Below are 25,721 nucleotides of genomic sequence, written 5' to 3'. Positions count from 1 at the left end.
TCAACCTGCTTTTGATGACGTCCATAATGCACCGCCAATGACCCTCTGCGACAAAGGACCTACGCATCCCACGACCCTTCGTGGCGTCTACGATGCTCGCCAACTCTGCTGGGGTCAAGTCTCGGGACACTCGCGTAATCCAATGTTCCTTTTCTTCCCGTGTCATCTTCTTGGCCTTCAAGTCCACTTTCTTGCCATGTATGCCTGGGATGCCAAATACTCTCGTGAAATCTGCAGGTTTGAAGGATATGGTGATATCCTTCCCAAGGTACTCAAATGTGCTCGTCCGTGAGTGGCTATCAAAGGTATCAACCATATATCGCAATGCTCCCACGTACTCGCGAATGGCGAACACAGGGATCCGGATAGCCCATTCTACCCCTGCTTTGCGAAGACTTGTCTTCACCAAATCATCATCCGGCGTCTCTTGCCACCATTTCCGACATTCCGCCCCATTTAATCCCTCAAAGATGATACTCTGTGAAGTCAAGGTGTTCTTCCCTCGTGCAGCAGGCTGCTGTGGTGTCTTTTTTTTCTGCCTGGCATCTATTGTGCTCCCTGCTATTCGAACCCCCGAAGGAAGAATACGTGTATCTGGCTTCATATTGCTGCTATCTTGCAACTGTTTTTTCCAAGTCCTTTTTCCCGCAGACTCCATTACTACTACTTGGTAACCACTTCTTGATTTTGCCTTGTCGAACGGAAAGCACCTAAGTACCTCCTAACAGATAGGCCGTACGGCGGTGATTACAACTACCTCCAGCTAGCAAAAAAAAAGACCCCTGAGCCTAATTCCTCCGCCCACATCCCGCACTTTGTATCTGAAAATAGATTCCAGCAACCGCATTAAACTGTCAAAACAATGCCTCTAAGCCTGGAAAAAAAAAAAAAAAAATCATTTTTGTTTTCAAGTGACACGAGTATGAGGCAGAGATCGTCGAGCGCTTGTTGATGTTACAAACGATTCCCTCATTGCAGGCCTTGCCCTTGCAAATCTTGGGGAATGCTGTCCAGCGGCCTTCCCATCACCGCCCGCGCCATCATTGCTTCCGACCTGTTCTGCTCATTCCCCTCGCCCGCTCCGTCGCCTCCACCTTCCGCACCACCGTTATTTCCAATCCCCGCACCACCTCCTCCGCCTGTAGAAGCCGCTCTTAATGAAAGTCGTCTTCTCCTTGTATTCCTTGGCTGATGTGCTGAATACAATCTCCAACCACAAAGCTACCGTTGCTGATATATGCATCAACCGAGGCAAAATAGCAACGTATTTTCCGCCAAAACAAACTTTTAATGTGCCAAAAAAAATCCAGCGGTGGGACGCCCTTTAATTACGTCGTCCTGCAGAAAATATTCGAACCCTTGGCCGTCACACAAGCGGCCTACGCTATAGGCAAGTTCCTTTATGCAGAGCAAGAGAAGTATGTCTTGAAAGTTTCCCGCACAGACGAACCGAACGACAGTATGTTTTGAAAACGCAGTGTCTAAGGGTGCGGTGTTCTTTGTTTTTAACGTGCGGTGTCCTTTATTTTAACGTGCGGTGACTCGGTGATATGCCTGTGTGCGGTGCATTTTTATTGACCGCACGGTGTTCGCACAAAATTCAACTTCTTTCTTCCACCGCACGGTGCATCTCCTTCTTTCCCTTCCTTGCCGTGGTAGCTTCTACCTCTCCTCGGCGGTGTGCGGCGTTGCGTGGTGGCGTGGTGGTGCGGGGTTCGGCGGTTGTGTTTCTTCCCTTGGCACCGCGTGGTGGTGTGTGTTTTGTTTTTCCTCCGTTTGGGCGACTTTATGTTCACGCGGCTTTATGACTTCCACCGCACGGTGGCTTCCACCGTCGGTGGTGCCACCGCATGTCCACCGTACGGTGGTCTTTTTCTTCTTCGTTTTTCTTTTTTTTTTTGGTTTTTTTTTGTTTTTTTTTGTTTTTTTGTTTTTATTCTTTGTTCAATTTTTTTTCAATTTTTCTTTTATATATACTTTTTTTTTCAAATTTTCTAATTTTTAGCTACGACCGTCTGACTAGAGGTTCCCGGTTCCCTCCGTTCGTGATAGACCTTCAGTTTGGACCCGTTGACTGCGTCTGGTATCTCCTTCCCGTCCAGCGTCCATAACTTTATCGCCCCGTTCATGTTGACCTCACGTATCCGGAAGGGCCCTAACCATCGAACTTTGAATTTCCCCGGTTTAATTTCGTTTCGTCCATTATATTTCAAGACTAACTGCCCCGGGGTGAACCTCGCCCGCCGAATGTGTTGGTCGTGCCAATGTTTCCTTCGTTGCTGGGCCACGTCTGTCACCCATTGTGCCATTGTCCGTCTTTCATCCAACTTATTTAGGGCGTATAGTCTCTCTCGAAGGCTTTCCATGTCGCCTAGCCTGTTGTCAATAGCGATTCTGAGACTTGGCACCATGAATTCCACCGGTACCACAGCCTCCTGGCCGTACATCAATTGGAAAGGTGTCTGCCCGGTGGTTACTTTGTAAGTTGTTCGGTACGCCCAAAGTACCGACGGCAGACGCTCCTCCCAGTCTTCTTTTTCAACCCCACAGGACTTATAAATTACCGACACCATGATTTTGTTGGTCGCCTCAGCCTGACCGTTTGCCCTGGGATAGTACGGACTTCATAGGGAATGAAAAATTTTGAACTCGGTTGTCAGTAGTCGAATAATATGATTTACAAAGTCCCCTCTCTATCACTTGTCAGTTGAATAGGTATTCCGTACCGCGTGATAATCTGTTCATAAATGAATTTCGCTGTACTGACGGCGGAGTTGTCTGCCAAAGCCCTCGCTTCGACCCATTTGGTCAAATATTCTGTCGCCACGACAATGTATCTACATCGTCGGGCGCGACTCGGTTTCAATGGACCAACGAAGTCTAACCCCCATCTTTCGAACAACTCTTGAGCATGCGACGGGTTAAGTGGCATGAAATCTCTCTTTAACGGTCGCCCAGCACGCTGACATGTATCACAACTTGTCACCCATTCTCTGGCGTCATTATGCAGTGTCGGCCACCACAAGCCCGCTAGTAGGACCTTCCTTGCTGTCGTATCCGGTCCCATGTGTCCTCCAGCGGCCCCTTCATGGGCTTCTCTCAATACTCCTGGGATTTCCTCTTCCAAGACACATCGTCGTAGGATCTGGTCAGGTCCCATTTTGTAGAGAAGGCCATTTATAAGTTGGAATGTTCGGCTTCTTAATACAAGTTTCCGTCTTTCGCCTGCTGACATTTCCTTAGGAAATTTTGACGTTGACAGGATTCACCCACACTCGTGTACCAATGAGGAAGGATGGCAATGTGGAAAAGATGGGCGTCCGAAAAATCCTCACTAACGCCTTCGGCCGGCTCTCCAGACTTGATCCGTGATAGCTGGTCGGCTATGACATGGCTCCTGCCAGGTCTGACAATGATGTTGAACGTAAATTCTTGTAACAGTAACAGCCATCGACTAATCCGCCCCTGGATGATTGGCTTGTTCACCAAATACATCAACGCCTGGTGATCCACATAAAATGTGAATGGTGTCGCCAATAGGTAATGTCGGAATTTTTGGACGGAGTATACCATGCCGAGGGCTTCTCTCTCCGTCGTGCTGTAGTTCCTCTCTGCGTTTGACAAGAGTCGACTTGCAAAATACACTGGGTGGTCCAGCCCGTGGCTGCCAACCTGTGCCAGGGTGGCCCCTATGGCGAAGTTGGATGCGTCGACATGTACATGGAACTCCTTGTCCCAGTCCGGGTATGTCAAGATTGGCGCACCCACCAACCGTGACTTTAACTCTTGAAAAGCCTCTTCTTGGGCCATCCCCCAGACGTACGGTTCCCCCCTTCGTGTCAGCCTATCAAGTGGGTATGATACTTGGGCAAAGTTCTTAATAAACCGCCTATAATACCCGATGTGTCCAAGAAATGACTTGACGCCAGTGACATCGTCGAGCGCCTCCATCTCCACAATGACCCGTACTTTGTCAGGGTCCGTCTTCAGTCCAGCCTTGCAGACGATGTGCCCTAGTAACTTGCCCTGAGGCACCATGAATCTGCATTTCTTGGGATTTAGGGCGAGGCGGGCTCGTCGGCATCTCTCCATGCATTCGCCAAGTGCGGCCAGATGTGCCTCCTCCGTGCTGTAAATGGACCAATCATCCAAGAATGCTTTGAAGTTTCCTACGGACATTTTATCGAAAATATGGAGGATTATCCGTTGAAAGGTAGCTGGCGCGTTGAACAACCCGAATGGCATCCGGTTGTATGCATAGACGCCATCTTCTACGACAAAGGTGGTCTTCAATTTGTCCTCCTCTGCAATGGAAATTTGATTATATCCGGAGAATCCATCCATAAATGAATAGATTTCATGACCCGCGACTTCCTCGAGGATGGTGTTTGTGAATGGTATGGGAAATGGATCTTTAATTGTGACAGCATTCAAACACCTGAAGTCTACACAGATTCTTATCTGATCAGCCTCCTTTTTCAAGGATATCACAATGGGTGATACCCATTCACTCGTCTGGACCTTGAAGATAATCCCTGATTCAAGCATGCGGTCAATTTCGTTATTTACCCTGGCCGCATAATTTTTGTTCATCCTGTATGGCCGCTTCCGTACGAGCACGGCTCCGGGAACCAGAGGGATCCGATGTACACAAAGTTCTTGTGGTACCCCTTTGAGGTCCTTATACGTCCAAGCGAACACATCTTTGTATTCTGTGAAGATTTTGAACGCCGCCGTCTTCAAGACCGGATTCCAGTCGTCCCCGACTAGAATATTTTTCTGTTCTGAAGTTTCTCCAAGGTTTGTAACTTGAAGTGCGGATTCTTCGTATCTTATGGGCTTACTTTTGTCGAATTGGTGCGCTGGTGCATCATCCATAGGGACATCCCCTCCCTTGTATTGTCCGTATTCTGGCGGAAACTCGTTCATGTCAGGTCCTTCAATCCCCAACATATTGCACCCGTACAATAATTCATAGTCTTCCATTTGCCAATGGAAGAGCCCTTTCAAAGAATCCATCTCATCCTCAGAACAGGCTTGAATTCCTAAGATGCCTTCGTCATCTGGTTCCCTGCCATCTTTTCCTTCGTCGATGTCGTTGTCTCCGTCGGACTCTGACTCTAACGCCAACTCTTCACTGACCAGTTGAGTTTTGAGGTCAATGGTATACCTTCTGCCAGCCTTTTCCATGGACAAGGTGTTCTTCTTCCAATTGTGGTTTGCTTTGGCCGCCACCAACCAGCCTCTGCCGAGGATGGCATCATACCCCTTCTTCAATGGGATGACCACAAAATTCAAGACAAACCGCTGTGTTCCGATCGTCACTGATTGCGCCATGAGTGTGCCAAGCGGCTTGATGCCGTGTTGGTCTGCTCCCAATAAATTAAAGGTGGACGGCCAGAGAGTAGGTTTACCCAATTTTTTCCATGTTTCCTCTGGCAAGACATTTACTCCCGACCCGCCGTCGACAATTGTGTCGGTCAGGATGGTGCCCAATATACCCATTTCCACCACTGCTGGGTGTCTACCATTATTGATCGTTAGGTTTAATGGGTCTGCCGCTGTCTCGCCAAGGTTGTCCTTGCCATGTATTGGTTGGCCTACTGGGGTTATCATTGCGGATTGCAACAATGTCGCTCGCAAGTGCGGCATACTTTCCAGGAGGTCCTTCATTTTGACGGGTATCTCGACCTGTAACAGTTGGTTTATAATGTTTGTTTCTCCTTCAGAGCGAGAAGTACCCGCAAGCCCCTGTGCATCCTTGCTCGTTGACATCTCCTTCTCCAATTCCGCTCGTGCCTCCAGTGCCTTTCGTTTTTCCGTGTGGGGATCTGGATAAGTGGCTGCTTTCGTCTTGGACCTTGTTATGGCGAGTACATCCTCCGTTTCTACATTCAACAGGTTCACGCCAGATTTGGGACAATTGCCATCATCATGGTCCCCCGGACCGCACCACTTGCAAAGTTTTTGTGGTGCTTCCTCCACTGTACAGTCTCTGGCGAAATGCCCCCAGTGATTGCAAGCTCGGCATTGTATCATCGGCCGCCCTTTAGCGTCGTATTGGATTCGGCTTCTATTATTCGTATTGTTATTATTACCTCTTCCTCGCCTGTTGTTTCGATAGCCGCCAGATGAGGCGTTGTTGCTCGCAGGCTGGGACGTGCCGGCTGATGCAGATGGTTCTGTAAAGAGAACCTGTTGGTTACGTGTCCTCATATTGTACGGACACTCCTTGGTAAGGTGCCCGGCAATCTGGCAAATATCGCAAAATGCTTTTTTCGGACAAGACCCCTTGGTGTGTCCGTCGGTACGGCAGTCCATGCACCATAACTCCCCTTCGTCACCCTTGCTTGTGCTTCCTTTGGTTGCCTTTATCTCTCTCATCATTCGCTCCATATCTTTCTGGAGAGCCCGTACCTTCCGATTAGAGTCGTCATCACTGCTATCACTTTTGTCAGAAGAGGAATCATCCTCCGACGAGGATTTATTTTTCTTCTTCTTGGACGTCTTCTGTTCACTTTCTAAATCCATTGCCCTGTTATAGGCGTCAGAATATGAAGAGGGAGGTACTATCTTCATTTTTCGTCTAAGGGATTTCTTTAGACCTTCCACGAACCACCGTTTTTTCAGTCCGTCTGCCGGCTGGTTCTCCATCTTTCCTAGCAGCTCTTTGAGCCGCCGGCTGTAGGTTCGAACAGTCTCGTCCTTTCTCTGTTTCGTGCCGTAGATTTCGGCTACGATCTCATTATCGTCTCTTAGGAGACGAAACTCTGCTTGAAATTCCTTCTTCAAGTCTGCCCATGTGCTAATCTTAGCCTTATCCGTATCCGAAAACCAGTCGATGGCTACGCCCCTCAAGGTTGCGGGAAACTGTGTTACCCACTCGTCCTCATCGGTAACACCATTCGCTCCCCAAATTGTTTCACAAGTGCGACAGTGGCGGACAGGGTCTTCTTTCCCATCCCCATGGAACTTTGGAAGTTTTTGTTTTTGTGCCATGCCTTGTCTTTTTACTACTGGTGGCTGTTGTCCTACTCCGGATGGGTCAGATCCTATAAGGGGTGCTTGACCGCTGTGCCCCGGTGTCCCTCCGACACTCCTGGCAGCCCCGGTGTCTTCTCCCTCTCCTGCCTCCTCCCCACTCCTTGGAGTTTTCCTAGCCTCTGGTGTGTGTGGCAAGTCCCTCAAATCCCTCAACTGAGTTTTGGTACACTCTATCCTACGGCGGGTTTCCGCAAGTAACTCCTCCCGACTCCGTGGGTGGCCGCTGGCCTCACCGTCCCCTTCGGAGCGTTCCTCCTCTCTTCGCTTATACCTCTGTCGCCTTTCCGCTTGCTGTTCAAGGATCAAGGCACGTTGGGCTACTGCATGTTCATCTATATATTGTTGCTTATTTTTGTCTTTATTCAGTGTATTGGGCATTAATTCCCAGACAGCTTTCTATATACTTAAGGACATAAAAAGTAGAACACTTTTATTCATTCATAATGTGGAAGACAAGTTTATGCCAACAATATGACATAATTATTACAATAAGTGTTCTTTATTCAGCCCCGTATGGCTCACGGTTCAAATGCCCCTGACCTGGCGCCATCTCGTTTGCTTCCCGTTCCTCGTACTGTTGCAAAATTTGTTGGCGTCGCTCTTCCCGGGCAATCTCCTCCAGGCGAGCTTGTTGTGCCAACGATGCTTGTGCTAGCAATCGGGGGAGATGGTTCATCAACCGATTTACCTCCGGACTCACTTCTAACGCTGTCCACACTGCACTTGGTGGGACTTCCGCCCCCGCGGCCTCTCATCGAACGTAGGTCTGAATGGCTACTTGGAGTAGAATTGAAAATTCCCTCGTCGCGGTGTCTTCTCCTACGTAGAGTTCTGTTTGGGCATCGTCGACTTCTGGGTTTATTTCACCAACGGGTAGGCCCATTGGGTCTGTGCGCCATCCGTGTCTTCCGTTCCGAGTTCGTCTAGGCAACGGCGCCAAATGTTCACCTCACTGGGTAAACCGGAAGAATACAAGAATCGAACAGCAATGCACAATGCAACCACAAAAGAAGTACCAGAATAAGTCTGCCATTAATGTCCGAAGATGTTCATATTATAATCTGTCGCCAATATTACGTCCTCCAACACCCGGAGGTGGTACAATATATGACAGCCGAAGGGGTGCGACACAACCGTCGCGACTCCAACTACCTACCCGTCGGCTAACTAACTATCAATAATTAACATTACTAAACTATACACTTTTTCCCGATAACAAGGATTTTATAAATAGACTGATCCTTGCAAAGAAAACAAGGCAGAGGGCATTGACAATATTAGCAAGCCTTATCAGCCATTCAAACTAGATGAATCTGACTGAGTGGATGTTCTACAGAGCTAGCAAGTGCTGGACAAGAAGAATAAAAATCTGCCTCATTTTCCATCATCTCAATTTGAAGTTAAGCAGGAAGAGGAAGAAATGGCAAAGACAGATAAAATATAGAGTGCAGTGCTAGAAGCATTTGAGATCAAACAAATTTCCTACAAATCAATCCCTGAAGAAGTGATGGAAAAAATAGTGGCCCTCCAAAAGCATTGCCAGGATTTCAATCAAACTTGAAGCAAAACCCAAATTGCTGAAAATGGTTACCAAACGATAATGTTTTTCTCATCCTATTAAAAGGTTAACAGGGAAGAGCAATATTGAAAGAAGAAACAGCAAATGGATCTTGCCTAGGGAGGGCAATCTGATACTCAATTTTGATGGAACAGCAAGGGGAAATCCAGGGTTTGCAAGTGCAGGAGTGATTCTGAGAGATGAAAATGCAAAGGTTGTCGAGGGTGGCTGCTTCTTAAAGAACAAGATGAATAATAAAGCAGAATTTTTAGCTTTACTAGAAGGAATGCGGATGACCAAAGGGCTGGGATGTAAGATTTTAGAAGTAGAAGGCACTTCAAAAGTGGTGATAAATGGATGAATTAAAGGCAAGTTAACAATTGGAAGTTAAGTCGGGTTAACCCTGCAGTGCAATGGCAAGTTGCATCCCACTGTTGATAGTGGGTCTTTGGTTCAAATCTCTGCCCGATTTATGGTTTGATGTCCCCCGCACTGGTGTCCCCCTGTTCATGCCTTGGTGTGTGCTTGGACCGCCGTACTGCTTCGTTCCCCTGCGATTGGTGCTTCTCCTGCTGATGGCGTTAATGCCCCTTGTTGTTCACTGGCGACTACGGCGCTGACTCCAAGCTGACCAAACCCGTGACTGAAGGATGGCGGTCGTCCGGTGTGTGATTAACCTCCGTGCAGTTGCGTGGATGCCCCTGCCACAGCCTGTTTGAACCCGCTGATAGATGGAGTGATAAGGTGTTCAAGTAGAGAGATAAGGAGTATATGTGGAGTGATAAGGTGGAGTGTGGAGAGATAAGGAGCGGGAGATATAAGGTGAATGGAGAGATAAGCAGGGAGGCATAAGGAGTCTTGTGGAGTGATAAGGAGAAGGGAGATATAAGGAGTAACATGGATATGAAGGATTGATATAAGCTGCATGAGACAAATATTGGAAGAGTTAATGCCTCAACATGTTCATCACGGGGATGGGGTCCCCCATTGTGACCCCACTGGTTAATAGCTCCAGTCAAAAGCGATTACCGAACAAAACAAAAAAACAATTGGAAGTTAAGTCGTATCTTAGAAGAAGTGCAGAAATTGAAACTTGGTTTTCAGTTCTTATCATAAAGATTGTTTTAGGAAAAGGAATAAACTTGGAGATAGGTTAGCTAAGGAAGGGATAGAGTAACTCCCTTTCGTAGCCAGAGTTAGTTTGGTTCTCTTTAAATGACAAATAGAAGATTTGCTTCTACAATATTATAACTGACCTTTACCATCCACATAGCCATCATCTCACTCTTGGATTAATGATTATATATAAAGGCAAAGCTTACCATGTCATGAGCATGTGGAATGCACCAGGCAATGTAGCAGAGCAAATCAGCATGAGAGAATCTGGTTAGTCTTGTGATGGTTATTTGTCTTAAGCTTTGAAGATATTTTGTATGGTATTGAATATAATAGCAATTATTGTATAGCAGTATGAATATAGCAGTTGTAAGAGTTTTTAATATAAACGCGAGTGAGCCTCAACAGAATCCAGAGCTAAATTATCTGAAAAAACATAACGTTGTTCTCAATATTTTGCCTTGTGGCCTCTACAACTGCATTCTTTGACTTATTTTGACTTCATTTTAATTTGTTGTCATATCTTCAGTCAGACATAATACTAAAAAATTAAGATGCAGATATAGAATGAAAAGAATAAAGAACTATTAATGAAAAAAGGATGCATGCAAAAATAGATAATTTAAGAAAAAAAGCAAGCTTTAATTCAAAGATAACGGTGTGAAATTAAATAATTTGCATTCTTCCTTTTGTTCTAATAGAGAAAATTGCCAAATGCCACATTTTTATAATGATGAACATTGCAAATTTACCCCAAAATAAAGAAATCGAACGACATCTGTTTATAATTATTTCTCAATAATTAATGTTTAGACTCAACCATTTCTGTTGCTTTTTCTAAAAAGGGTTATTATCCTTTATTGCGAAGTTGAGCTAAATATGGAAAAGTTTTGAGGTTTAGTTGAAACAATGCACTTTTCCCAGCCTTTAATGAGCATCCTTATCGACAAGTAGAGTTCATATTTATTGCTAGCACTAAGTGTATATATATATATATGTAAGAACCAGTACTATGTAGAAGAAACAACCTCTGGAAATTTATGGGCTAGAACCAGTTCCGGCTCGATGGTAGGAATTGAGCTTGTCATAATAAGCCTATTACTGAGCAACAAAAACTGGTTGAGGAAAATCTTTCTCACTCTTTCGTATCAACACCTGACATAAAACCAAAGCTAAAAATGATTAGTACCTGTGCTTGAGAAATGCCAATTACCTGTGTTTTAGTTGCACGAGAATGAAAAGGAATAATGAAATAAATGAAATTATTATTGAAATCCACAAGTGAACAAAAATGGTCAACAGGGCTATTGGAAGTTATAAGCACAAAATAAATTGAAGGGATGTTAAAATCAAAATCATTTGTTAACTTAGGGGACAAATAAGCAATGCATATACAGCAGGGTAATTCAAAGCTTTTGCACTAATAGCTCAAACTTTCCACTATGAAACCACATATAAAATGCTAATCTATAAACCCTCATCCCAAGATGATCAATTACCACAACAACCTCCAAAATCAATTATCCTGAAGAAGTAAAAGTTGCTGTACTATTATCAACATTGCTAAAGTCGGATCTAATTACCATGATCCGCACTTAAACCCAATATGAAAGAAATCCCTAGTCCAGATCATGATATTCTGCAGAAACCTATTACATACAAGCATCCCAAACCTGCATTGCAGGCCACAGCTCCTGCAACACACATTCCACTGCATAGGCAAAATGCTATTACCCTTAATTTGAATACCCTTGACTCCTGAGTTCAATGAACCAGGTAACACATCACTAAGTTTCCTTTATCCTTCCTTTTCTGAAGTTTTTCCAATATCTCCGATAGCAAGACTACACAAATTTATATTAAACAAATCTAGCTTACCATATACAAAGCTTCTCCTGGTATGCAGATTTGTGCACCCTGTCTGCAGTTAGATAATTAGACTATCAGTCAATTTGCAGCTTTTTGATGCCATTAATGGACTTCAACATAACCTCCGTTTGTCAAAAGCTTTGACACATGGTTGGTTGAAAAACTTGTATAACTAACAGGGTCTGAATTCAAATATTGCTAAGTATTTAATTTTTCTGAAAATAGCTCCTAAACAGTGCTGCCCATGCAAAGTGTGCAGAACAGTAAAGGGTATCGACCCTCCCGGTTTGGGTCTTAATATGCATTACCTAAAAAATTTATTTAAAGGCTATGAAACTAAGGGCATGTGGACATAAATTAAACCAAGAAATTTCAAGAATATTTATGGCAGTGTGTGTAACACATTCAGTTCAAACAAATTCAACCAACATTAATAACTGAGTAAGATTTGCAATCATTCATGACTTGAAACAGTTTCATAACCAAAAAGATAAAAATCTAGATTGACTAACCCTGTGCAAGATTAAAACAAGTTAGTTAATAACAGTTCCAATAGAGTTCAATCAAATAACCAAGAAATTAGCAATTTGATTAACACTCTTAAACTGAACGAAATAAAAGAAACAAAATCCTGAGAAATTTGATATTCAGATATTCTTAAAAATTAATTTTGCAAGTAGATTGTGATTTGAGAGCACAGAAATGGCAGAAGCCAACGATTGCACACTTCAATAGAAAAGTACCCAGCACAAAACAAACTGTCTACAGGAAAGATTGCATAAAACAATAATTCCCCTGTTGAACTCTTTAAGTGTCTCATTCCAACCAAGCTTTCAAAAAGCAGTTACAGAAGTTCCAACTACATTTTGGATAAAGTTACAAATTTGATTTACATAAATATCATTCACAGATACAAAACTGTGAAACCTGGGATTTCCTAGCTTATTCATTAATAAAATGGCTTTTTCTTCTATACTTTTAACAAAGATGTCATTTTTTATATTCCTCTGGGCAGCGTAAAAAAACATGTTCTCCAAGTGCTCCAGAACTAATAGTTCGCATCCTTAACATTGTTTTTCACTTCGAAGATGTTGCCTCCATCATCACTCCTTTGAACTGGACCTCTAAAATAAAAGTCTTATCTAGATTCAATCGATCTAGGATGCCATCCTGATTCATACACGTCCTGGTTTTGGTACTCCATGGCATGTTGAAGAGGTTTTAGAATAGGAAGAAAACTTTGAAATGCTGGAAAATGTATCAAGACATCAAAATGCAAGTTTTTGGAAAGAGACAGAAATTCCAAAAAAGTATTTTCAATTTCAGTCGAAGAGGTGAATTCACTATTACAGTTTTTTGTGTCCCATGACTTTCTGATTTTCAGCAACTCTTCAATTTTGGCACTTCTTTTCAATCTTTTCAACTTCCTATAGATCTGGTTGTGAAAAAGATCTTGAGAACTCTTACACCAAAGTGGATGCATATTGTTATCACTTTAAAAAAGTCCAAAGTTTCAATTACTTTACAGATTGAAGAGCTGACTGGATCATCACTTGTCCAGAAACAGAAGGTAAAATGTATGGGTGGTCAAGATCAAATGATTATGCCAAAGGCAAAGCTAAGCAATAATCAAGCGGCAAGTACTAGTTTTCCTCAAGACAATGGGGGTGACAACCCATATCAAGGGTTCAGTTCTAACTTCAGAGAAAGAGAACAAAGTAAAAGTCACAGTTTCTCAAGGAATGGAGATAAATTTAATGCAGGAAGGTTGACAATGCAGTGTCACTATTGCAAGAAATTTGGTCATATTAAGATTACAAATTCAAGAATTCAAATGAAAAAAAAAAAAGTGTACTGTGCACAAGAATACACAAAGAATGCAAATGAAGATCCGGTGTGTTTGCCCTCTCGGGTAAACGGTTAAATGCAGAAAGTAAATGCACAGAACATAATGGAAATACATTAAATAACCAGTCTCTATATTAATTCAACAGTCCATGTACATCAAGTGCTTATAACATTACATTTGACACGACTATCATGATTCTACTTCGAAGAAAAGGTACACAATATATAATACCTGAAGGGGTACGACACAACCGTCGCGACTCCAACTACCTACCCGTCGGCTAACTAACTGACCGCCGTAACTCATTATTACCGACGACAACATAAACATAATATAACAACATAACATAATGATTATTCTCGGCAACATCATCCCCCCCAAGAAAAGAAGTCGACTCCGACGACTTAATACAAAATAGAGATGAACGGCAGGAACTACTGACGCCAGTCGAGCCCGGATCTTATACACTTGCTGCGTCCTCACTTGAAAACCCTTTTCTGCTACCATCCGATGCTCAAGTGCGGATTTCACCAATATTGCTTCCTTTGCCATCACAGTCCTCCTGTGCCTAACCCAAACTTGTCTGCAAAACACGTTTTTCAGTCTCAACTTCCACCAACTGCTACTCAAATGATACTGTCTCCCTAGCCAATTTGTCCTCGATAGCCACCCGTGCTACTCTCCCGGCATCCAACTCCTGGGTACGCTGAACTAACTCTCATGCAACTATTGCCTCCAACCTGGTGGTCAGCTCCTCCCGAGCCCTCTGTGCATCCACCAAGGCAACCTCACGTCCAGCCGAGACATACTCCGAGTTCCTCCAAGCATACCAGTCATGCCTGGAGGTGGCTACAATCCGCTGGCACAAATGCTAGGAGACACCTCAAATCCTCCATCACACTCCCCAAAGGCTAAAAACTGAACTGAATAACTCCCTGGTGTCATACAACTGCGCGGACCTGCAATGCCTTCCCTCAAACTCTGTTTGTTCCCAACCTCCAAATCCGTCTCCCTCTACGGCTTATGGCTTCCCCGCCAATGCTTAGCTGCAGGCTTATTTCTCACAGTACGGACAACCACAACACTTCCCGTGGTATTCTGTAGCTCAAAAATAAACTGGGGGTCTGGGGCAGCGCCCCCGCCGGGTCGAGGGGCAGTGCCCGTCGCGAGGTCCTGGGGTAGCACCCCAGGTGCGCTCCCTGCGGTCAACACCCTCCTTACCGTACAGACACACCTCCAGCGTACCAACAACATGCTCAACTGTGCACACCGTACGGTCCTCCTTCCGCACGCCCAACGCAGTTCAACCGTACAATGACCACTGATGACGAAGCGGCTACGTGTGTTTGTGCGGTTGCATGGCTGTGTGGCTTCGCGCTATGCGGCTGCGGGCTGTTCGGCGCGTGAGTATGCGGGTGGGTGAGTTGTGTGGCTACGGGCTGCGCGCTGTGCGGCTTTGTAGTTGCGGGTGCCACCGCCGGTGGCCCACCGCACGGTGGTCACCGTCAGTGTTACCACCGCACGGTGGTCACTACCGTACGGTGGTCCGTTCCTTTTTATATATATATATATATATATATATATATATATTTTACCGTACAGTCGCTGTCGTACGACCATACGGTTTTTTCATTTTTTTATAAATTTTTGACCGTACAGTCGCCTGTCATACGACCGTACTTTTTTTTTTTCCATCTCCTAATTTAGTTATCTTAGAGAGTCGTTTGCTCGGGCCCCCTGTCTCTGGGATTGCCCTTCATCCTTCTCAATTTTCCTCGCCCGAGAGTCGCCTGTTGTGGTCCTGTGCCTCTTGAGTCGCCTGCCTGGCCTCTCGAGTCCCCTTCCATCCTCTCGGGTGTCCGTCCAGCCTCTCAGGTTCCCTGCGCGCTTCGCGTGGTAGGGTTTCAATTTGGGACCGTTGGTGGCAAGTCTATTTTCAATGGCCATCGGAAGACCTGGAACCACAAATTCTACAAGGACCACGACCTCCTTCCCGTACATAAGAAGATGAAGAATAATAAAGATTTTGAAAGCTGCGGCCTTCCACACAAGGTTCCAATCGTTGCCGACACAATTGTTCTTCGGATTATCTATGTCACCAGGGTTTGGGGCATCTCCCTTCCAATATTCTTTGTATTCCGGTAGGTACACCTCTATTGGTTGCTCTGGTTCCTCTACTTCGAGCCTGTAGCTTTGGAACATTTCGTAATCCTCCATTTGCCAGTGGAAGAGCCCGTTAAGTGAGCATACCTCATCTTCAAAACATCCCTCCAATTCGAGCACCCCTTCACTGTTTGGCTCCATCGCGTTCTTGCCCTTGCTTTCATCAGGACCCCCTTCCCCTTTATTAGAGTCCTCTGAGTTCGAGTCGGAAGAGGCGAGCTCTTCACCGACATCTTGGGTGTGTAGGTCAATGGTATATTTCCACCCTCCCTTCTCCATGTAAAGTGTATTTTTCTTCCAGTTGTGGTTTACCCTCGCGTTGATCAACCACGCTCTCCCCAGGATGGCGTCATAGCCTTTCTTCTTCGAGGGAATAACCACGAAATCTAACAAGAATGGTTGCCTACCAATTGTCACTTGTTGGGCCATCAACAGGCCGAGTGGCTTAATGCCGTGTTGGTCCGCTCCCACCAGGATGGCGTCATAGCCTTTCTTCTTCGAGGGAATAACCACGAAATCTAACAAGAATGGTTGCCTACCAATTGTCACTTGTTGGGCCATCAACAGGCCGAGTGGCTTAATGCCGTGTAGGTCCGCTCCCACCAGGTTAAATGTGGGTGGCCACAGGGTGGGCTTCCCCAGCCGCTTCCATGTTTCTTCTGGTAGGACATTCACCCCAGATCCCCCGTCCACAATGGTGTCCTTCAGAATGGTTCCAGGAATACCCATTTCTACCACAGCTGGGTGTCTACCACTGCTCAAGGCTAGTAACATCGGGTCAGTCGAAGGGCTGACGGAAACCTCCACCTGTGGTGTACTCTTCGAAGCGATGCCGGGAACCCCTACCTGTGGTGCACTCGACGATGCGGTGGTGGGAACCCCTTCTGTGGTGCACTTGACGATGCGGTGCTTTGCACATTGGTGAGGATGGCAGTCCTCAATTGTGGCATAGAGTCTAGAAGGTCTTTTACCTTTATCGGCACCTCTATCTGCAAGATTTGCCCAATGATGTTATTTTCCGCTTCCGTACGGGATGATGTACTCGCCACCTCATTGTCCCATCGTTCGGTCGTCATCTCACGTTCAACATTGGCCTTTGCCTCCCGTAATCTCTCCTTCTCCGTACGGGGGTCGGGATAAGTGGCTTTTTTCGTCTGGGCGCGAGTGATCGCCAATACTTCTTTCTCACCAGTCTTCTTAGCCTTCTCAATGTTGAGGAGATTAACCCCTGCCTGCGGACAATTTGTGTCCTCATGGTCGCCTGGCCCACACCAACGGCAAAGGTGTTGAGGGGTGGCTTCCTTCGTGCAATCACAGGCGAAGTGCCCCCACTGATTACAGGCCCTACATTGGATAATTGGCTGGCCCTTGGCGTCATACTGGATACGGCTTCCGTTATTGTTATTGTTGCTATTCCTTCCGCCGCCGCGTCTGTTGTCCTGGTATCCTCCAGATGATGCCGTTGTGTTAGAATGTTGGCCGGTACCCGCTGGTGCGGATGTTGTGGCCTGCTCCGTGAACAGCACCTGGTTCATTTGCGTACTTCGGGTTTTCATGTTGTATGGGCACTCCTTGGTGGAGTGTCCCATCACTTGGCAAATCTCGCAGAATGCCTTCTTTTGGCAAGTACCCTTTGTGTGCCCTTCCTCTTTGCACTCAGTGCACCATATGTCCCCTTCGTTCCGACCAGTGCTTCTCATTATTTTGAATTCCTTTCTCATTCGCTCCATGTCTTTCTGGAGCGCTTGCACCCGTTTGCCAGCCTCGTCATCGCTGCTGCTTTCCTGTGAAGAGTCATCATCCTCGGATGAGGATTTATTACTTTTCTTCTTCTTTGATGTTTTGTGTTCGCTCTCCAGGTCCATTGCCCTATTATAAGCGTCGTCATATGACGTCGAGGGTACAATTTTCATCTTCCTCCGTAGGGAGGATTTCAACCCTTCAACGAACCATCATTTCTTCAATCCATCTGCGGGTTGGCTTTCCATTTTACCCAAGAGTTCTTTCAGCCTCCGACTGTATGCCCGTACTGTCTCCCTAGTACCTTGTTTGGTACTGTATATCTCCGTTACAATTTCATTGTCATCACGGAGCAACTGAAACTCCCCCGTGAATTCCTTCTGTAGATTGGCCCACGTGGCCACTTTTTGCTTGTCCACATCGGAGTACCAATCTATGGCAACTCCTCGCAACGTGGCTAGGAACTGCTGTACTCAGTCATCCTAGTCTGTTACTCCGTTGGCGGACCAAATGGTTTCACATGTACGGCAGTGCCATAAGGGGTCTTCCTTGCCCTCCCCTGTGAACTTTGGCAATTTTTGTTTACTCGCCATCCCACCGCTGGGTCTCGCTCCTCTAATTCCTTGTGTGCTTGTACCTGGCAATCCTCCGTCTCCTGCAACTGAACCTCCACTCGTGGGTCCTCCGGAAAAAGTTGCTGACACCGAACCAAACAAATTGCCTCTCGTACGGTACCCTTGTGCTCCCTCGGCACCTTCAGTCGTACCGTCACCTTCCGCTGTCTCCCTCCGGTTGTCCTCTGAAATGGACAAATTCTTTAGCAAGTCTCTGGTAGCGTCGATCAAGTTTAGACTTCGCCTTGTTTGTTCCACCAACTCTTCCTGACTTCTTACCCTACGGTGGTATTCTGGCGAACTGTAGAGTTCTCCTTTGGCACCCTCCGTGACTCCTTCTCCGTTCCCTTCGAGCAACCCCACAATAGTGTAATTCTCTCCGTCTATCTCTGCCTCCGCAACCTCCGTGACACCTCCTGGGTTCCCTTCGGGCAACCCCTCGACCGGTCGTCCCTCGGCAAGTTGCCTTAGCCTACGCCTTCGTTCTATCTGCTGTCTGAGATTCAACGCGGTTTGTGCCACTTCCCATTCATCACTCTGTATCTTTTTATTTTTGTCCTTATTTAGTCTATTGGGCATAAGTCACTTCCATACACAGCAAACACATGCCATGTACACAAAAAAACTTTTATTATTTTTATTTTTATTTTGCCTTTTGGCCACAATTTATATCAGCAGTGTGTCGGGATTATTACAAGGTTCAATTTCCCCTTCGCCTCTTGCCATCACACTCTGTGTCCCACGACGATTGTTCCCTTTGTGCGTCGTCGGCCTCTGGGTAAATCTCACCGACGGGTAGGCCGGTTGTGTCCGTGCGCCATCCATGTCTTCCGTTCCCGAGTTCATCTAGGCAACGGCACCAAATGTTTGCCCTCTCGGGTAAACGGTTAAATGCAAAAAGTAAATGCACAGAACATAATGGAAATACATTAAATAACCAGTCTCTATATTAATTCAACAGTCCATGTACATCAAGTGCTTATAACATTACATTTGACACGACTATCATGATTCTACTTCGAAGAAAAGGTACACAATATATAATACCCGAAGGGGTGCGACACAACCGTCGCGACTCCAACTACCTACCCGTCGGCTAACTAACTAACCGCCGTAACTCATTATTACCGACGACAACATAAACATAATATAACAACATAACATAATGATTATTCCCGGCAACACGGTGCACTACTCTCTTTCATGCACCAAAGTTGGGAACACAAGTAGTGAGGTATGATTTATAGATTCAGGTTGTTTTATATTATTTATATGATATGTTATAGAGAAGAATTTTGAAGATTGATGGAAATTCTAAAAGTACAGTAAGATTGGGTTATAATAAAGTACATGAAATCTGTAGAAAAGGAAAATTGGATACAAACACTACACAAGAAAAAGAAAAAATTGTTGATATATACATATCACTCACCCCAACTAAGGCATAATTTGATGGAGTAGGTTAGCTAGATGAGAAAGGACTTAAATTGTATTTACTGATAAATTTTGTACCATCTATGATTAGAAACAAGAAGGAAAAATGATTGCTACTATAGAGATAAAAAAGAACCGAGTATTCCCATTGAAAATAAAAGCAAGTGAATCAAATTTTTACTTTGCTACTATTCAAGATGCAAGTTGATTATAGCACCAAATGTATAGACACCTTAATTTCTGGGAATTGTATATGTTATATGGCACATGGGTTACTAAAGGTTCAAGCAAGAGGAAAGGAAGTGCCCAAGGGTTGTGCACTTGGAAAACACCACAGGAATAGGTTTTGCAGAAGTACATGGAGACAAAATCAGCCATTAGAGCTTATTCATTCAAATTTGTGTGGTCCTATGCTCAAGGCAATCATAGGTATGAACCACCACATGATTGCATTTATTGAGGATTTTACTCGATACATGTGGGTTTATTTTTTGAAGAATAAGAATGATGCTTTTGAAGTATTGAAAATGTTTGAGGTTATGGACCATGGTAGAAAAAGAAAGTTGAAGATACATACAGTGTTTTAAGAAAAGATAGAGGAAGTGAAATTTGTTCAGAAAATTTAATGAATTTTGGGCAAGAAATTGAATCAAGAGACATTTAACAACACCTTATACACCACAACAAATTAGAGTGGCACAAAGAAAGAACAGAACAATAATAGAATCAGCAAGAAGAATGGTGGAAACAAAGAGTATGAACATAATATTTTAGGTGGAAGCAGTAACTACTACTGTTTACATCATGAAAAGGAGCCCAACTATTGCAGTGAAAAATAGGACACCATACGAAAATTGGTACAAGAGAAAGCCTACAATGGGACACTTGAAACTATTTGGTAATTTAGCTTATGTTCACATAGATAATGAGAAATTAAAGAAATTGGATGTAAAACATGCACATTTACAAGTTATAGTGCAATAAGCAAAGCTATTCCCCTCAAGGTAGGAAGAGCATTATCTCAAGAGATGCTATATTTGTTGGAGTCTAAGCAAATTATTTGAAGAAAAAAAAGAAAGAGTAAGTCAAAGAATAGTTTGGGATCAAGAAGAAAAAATTGAAAGTTCAAGATCTACATCAAGTTCAAGCAATGTTACACAAGGTAAGATGGTAACTCAAACTCATCATCCAAATCTAATGTTAGATTCAAATTTGAAAAAAGATTAACAATAAGTCAATTTAAAGAAAGCAATGAAGATGATGAATCGATTAATTATGCTTTTTATTTAAATATTGAATTGATACCTAATCAGTTTGAAGAAGCAGTTGAAAAGAAAGAAACAATTAAAGCAATTGAAGAAGAGATTCATGTTATTGACAGGAACCAAAGTTGGGAGCTTATAAAGCCACCAAAAAACAAAGGCATGATAAGAACTAAATCGGTTTACACGACAACGTACAAGAGTGATGGTCACATAGAAAGATACAAAGCTGGAGTTGTTGCAAAAGGAAATGACCAAAGGTATGGTATAGATTATGAGAGACTTATGCATTCGTTGCAAGACATGACACTATAAGATTGATATTATCATTAGTAGCACAAAAAGGATGGAAAATACAACAAATAAATGTAAAGAGTCTATTTTTTAATGGATGCATTGAAGAGTAAGTATATGTGGATCAACCACACAGATTTAAAGAAGAAAGAAAATAAGGATATGTTTACAAGTTGAAGAAAGCACTCTATGGTTTGAAACAATCACCAAGAGCGCTGTATTCAAGAACTAATGCATGCTTTTCAGCAAAAGGTTATGTGAAAAGAAAATTTGAGTGTACAGTATATTTCAAGAAGGAATGTAATGAAAATCTCTATATGTTCACAACTTAATCCATACAGGAAACTCAAATAGAATGAAGAAATAATTCGATGAGGAAATGACAACAGAATTTGAAATGATTGGTTTAGGACTTATGCTATATTTTCTTGGCATGGAGATGTGCCAATCTCATGGCAAGGTCGTTATTTGTCAAGCTAAGTATGTGAAGATATGTTGACTAAGCTTAATATGTTTGATTAAGGCGTTGACCAATTGCACTTGAAGAAAAATTGATAAAAGTAGATGAAAGGAAATACAAAAGTATTCTTGGAAATTTAATGTATTTGACAACAAGGGTGGATATTTATGTTTGTAGTATCATTGATTTTCTGTACCCATATGAAAAATTTACTATTTTTTCAACCTTGTCATATGAAAACTTCGTTTATCTACCCTTGATATGTTTCGAAGTCTTATCTTCTATACATCAGTTTTTTGGTTCTTCTTGCTAACCTGTGATGTCCCCATCATAGTCAGGGCTTGAGAGTTGATGAGTTAGCTTATTTCCTGGACCCTCGGAGGCTAACAGGGTATGGACAAAGGGTCATGGAGACAGTGGATGGAGGATAGTGTTCTTCAGTTCAGTGTTGGGTTCAATTCAGGCTTCGTTTGAGCAGTTTCTGACTCCATTTGAAGGATTTGCTATTTATAGCATTTGGCTATTTATAGATGGGAAGTTGGCTATTTTTGGGCAGGCCCCTAGTCACATGGGTTTTGGGAGCTTTATCTCCAGCTTCTGACGATTCATCTTTTGGAGTCATATTGAGAGAGATATTAATTTTTCAGTGAATTACAGACTATATTTAATTAATGACGTTTATTATAAAGTCACATGACTTTTTAATAACATATTTCACTTAAATTTATTTAAGTGACTTTTTATTTTTCTCTATAGTTGGGCGCCCAAATTAAAAGTGTTTAACACTTATGAGATTTCCTATAACCCTAAAAGCAACCCTAAATAAAAATCGTGGGTTTTTGCATAAAGCCGTCCCCTTGAGAAATCAAATTCATTAATTGTTGATTACTTGACATCTCATTCCTCTCTGGGTTTTGGAGCTTGAGGGTTTCAGACTGGATTCTTCATTGGAGAGCGTTTATTCTTCAATGCATGGTAATGGTGAGACTGTGAAAGAACAGTTGAATTGTTGCAGCTGTGGCTCCATTCAGAAGTCAAATTGATTCAAATTGGGGCAGATTTGGCTTCTTACAGGGCAGATTTGTTGTAGGTTTCCTATTTGTTGTTTTGTTGTTAATTTTTTTGTGGTTTGGAGGCTTCTTTTACCAAACACACAGCTTGCTCATTTATGGGTGCCATCTTCCCACTATTTGGGCATCTTGGTATTAAATAAGAGCAGATCTGAATTGTTTTCAGAATAAAATATCAGAACTTTGTAAGTTGCTGATTGAATCCTTTTAATTCAATAAATTGGCTAAGGACCTACGGGTATGCTTCTAAATTCTCCAGTTTATTGTTTCCGCTGATTAATTTCATGTATTCTTTCAATATGTGTTGAGAATTAAAGAAACCCTTCTGCAACTTCTATCTATTTCTGAAAGACCGTCTCTAATAATCAAAACACAAAAAAAAAAGTAATAAATTACAGCAGGTTGAAATATTGAACCAGCAAGGGTTCTTCACATAGCCCCCCACAAGATCATTAATTCAAACAGCCGAAGAATAATCACACACACTAAAAGAGTTCAGGGATGCATTTGTGTCAAACCAAAGTGTTGCTGCATTGAAATTCTCCAATGCACCCCTTAACAAAAGATGTAAGTTTCCAAGATTCTTACAAACCTATGTATTGGCACCCTAGTTACCAGAAACGCGACGGGAAAGCCCCGTTTCGCGTTTCGACGGCAGAAACAGGTTTCCCGCCTGAAACGGCCGTTTCTAAGCCATCTAACCATTCCAGTCGGCTGTGAAGGAGTTTGTAGCAAAAATATCTGTCAGTTTTTGGTGCTTGCCACTGTCTGCTGCGTCCTTTTAGGCTATTAACTCACCACTTACATGAGTTAACCAGCAGTTTGTCATGCATATAGATTTAATATATTTTTAAGTAGCAGACGACGTGTTGATTTTCAACTAATCTAAGCAAACAAACACTGGTAGATTTTTACAGCAACCCTTCTTTGGTAGATTATGCAGAGCATTGGACAGACAGATGAGGTCCTCGCCCTAGGGTATTTTAGAGATTTATGAGTTTATTTCTATAAGTATTTAATATCTATTTAGCATTTGTTTGTATGTTGAATTTTTTAATTTTTATTTCTTTTTATATTTTGATTTTATAAAAGAATTATATATATAATACCATTTCTTATGCGCAACCTTTCTAAATTCCGTTTTTCGTTGCGTTGCCGTTGCCGTCACGTTTCACGTTTCTCGTTTCTGGTAACATAGATTGGCACACGCTTGGGATTCAGCACATAGGATGACATAAAGGCAGTGTCTAGGTGCATGAAAGTGATTGCAATTATACCAAAGCAAAGGAGAACAAATAAATTTTTAAGGATTTCAAAGTCAAAGTATTAGCACACACCAACGAGTTGGCGCTCGCCTTCACAAAGGCAATTGATATCAAGGGAATTTTTGTAGCGTAATGGCACACGCTAGGCAATTGACGTACGCCTCTCAAATGAAATGATTCCAGCAATTACTACTGCCTCACATTTAAGGCATGAGAGTAAGTGTAGACGCATGCCATTCCAAAGAGAGATTAAAAATTGTGTGATCAACGTGTAGTGATGCACACCAAACCAATAAAGTGCGTGGTAACTTGTATGAGCTATTTTTGGGTGGCTAATTATAAAATAACGATAATGAAGACTTTAAAATGGGATTTCTGTCAATGGAGTATTTTAGAAAAAATTCAAAAAGTAGCTTCGCTTATTATAAAGACGTTCCTACAAAATTTTAAGAATCATATTATTAGTTTGATAAATATGGCGCATACCATTTTACACAAGTAAAGCATTTCGCCACTTTTAAATTTCTCTGTAACAAAATATCTTTCATACAAAGTCATATCAGATATAATCTCATTGTATATTTTCCTCTACCTTATCTCTTAAATACATAATACTAAATGAACGCGTAGAAAAGAATCATCCGAACATCAAAATATTACATAAAATATATAAAAAACCGATTCAATTATTTCAATACAACTTCAATCTTGCACAGCATAACCTGAATAGGGTAGGGTAACAAAAATTATCAGAAAAAACGAAACAATCACTGCACATTGGCTTAGCATAACATGAATTAGGAACAGAAAATCATTTAAAAAACGGATATCACTTTGCAAATTTGGTAATAAAGTTAGGATACAAGTGTGTGTATAATGGAAACTGAATTATAAAATGTATAACTGACCTGTCCGAAAGAGAGTTTGATCCTACGATAACATTCAGAAGGGGCGTATATGTATGTTCATAACTATATTCTCTCTACTGGATTGTATACCATTTTTGGGTCCGGATAAGGAAAACCAAGGTTTAATTATACAATAATTTTGTCGTTTCGCTCGCTAGAGGTACTACCTACCCCGAAATATAGAGGTACTACCTACCCCGAATTATCGGGTGAGCTGTTAGTTCTGGATTTCTATTTAACTTTATGGTTAGATGAGGACGAAAAATATAGTCAGCTGTTAATCTCAACATAAAATGATAGTTAAAAAAATAATTAAATTTTAGTATATTTAGAAATTGTTTAATGTGAGAGGAGAGATGAGGATGGGGATGGAGAAGAGATGGAGGAGGAGAGGGATATGGAGAGAGAAAAATAAAGAAGAGAGGAGGTAGGGATAGATAGAGATACAAGAGATAAATATATAAAGAGGGAGAGAGAGAGAGTGAGGATCTTATATACATACAAAGGTAGAGAAAGAGGTTGATATAGAGATAGAGAGAGATGCATAGAAAATAAGATAGAGGAGGAGGGAGAGATGGAAGAAAATATAGAGATAGAGATAGAGAGGTAAAGAGATTTAGATGTAGAGGTATAGGAAGAAGGAGGGGAGGAGAGATGGATGGATAAAGAGAGGGAGACATGTGTAGAGATAGAGGGGGGGAGGAAGATATGGTAAGAGATAAAGATAGAGCGGGTGGAAGAGGGAGACAAATAGATAGAGGTAGGGGGAGAGAGAGAGGGGGAGATAGAGATATATAAAGGAAGAGGGGGAGGGAGAGATAAAGTGATAAAGAGATAGAGATGTAAGAAGATGTAAAGAGAGGGAGAGAGTGTAGTACCCCTGCCCTAATCAATTTCTAATCTCGGTTTAATCTTGTTCAGTTTATCTTAATATAATGTTATAGTCAGATGTTTGATTTAACGCATAGCTGTTGATGTGGTTTTCACACTAGTTGTATGCAAGTTGTTTAGTGTTCCTATTTCGTGGTATTAATATCGGGCTAACGCTTTCATTAAATTTTATATATGTATGCAT

The 25,721-nt window shown here is 42.8% G+C and overlaps 1 protein-coding gene across 3 annotated transcripts in view; it reads right to left on the bottom strand.

Moving 5' to 3' along the window:
* The window catches only part of LOC131068206 (enoyl-CoA hydratase 2, peroxisomal), a 163,067-nt gene extending 138,227 nt beyond the window's left edge, over positions 1-24,840 (bottom strand). The window contains exons 1-2 of one of the 3 annotated variants that reach the window (XM_058003388.2): positions 24,647-24,840; positions 10,747-10,873 (exon numbers count right to left, since the gene is read on the bottom strand). In XM_058003388.2, the coding sequence (XP_057859371.1) occupies positions 10,747-10,806 (60 nt within the window). In that variant the 5' untranslated portion in view covers positions 10,807-10,873; positions 24,647-24,840. Of the gene's footprint in view, positions 1-10,746; positions 10,874-11,596; positions 11,652-24,646 lie in introns of those variants that run through there. The other 2 variants (XM_058003386.2, XM_058003387.2) reach the window with 2 other exon arrangements.
* Between the last annotated feature and the right edge of the window lie 881 nt (positions 24,841-25,721).

Source organism: Cryptomeria japonica, chromosome 1, assembly GCF_030272615.1.
Source record: "Cryptomeria japonica chromosome 1, Sugi_1.0, whole genome shotgun sequence".
Lineage (NCBI taxonomy): Eukaryota > Viridiplantae > Streptophyta > Pinopsida > Cupressales > Cupressaceae > Cryptomeria > Cryptomeria japonica.
Note: the sequence above shows the minus strand (reverse complement) of the source record. Positions and strands in the feature narration are given on the sequence as shown.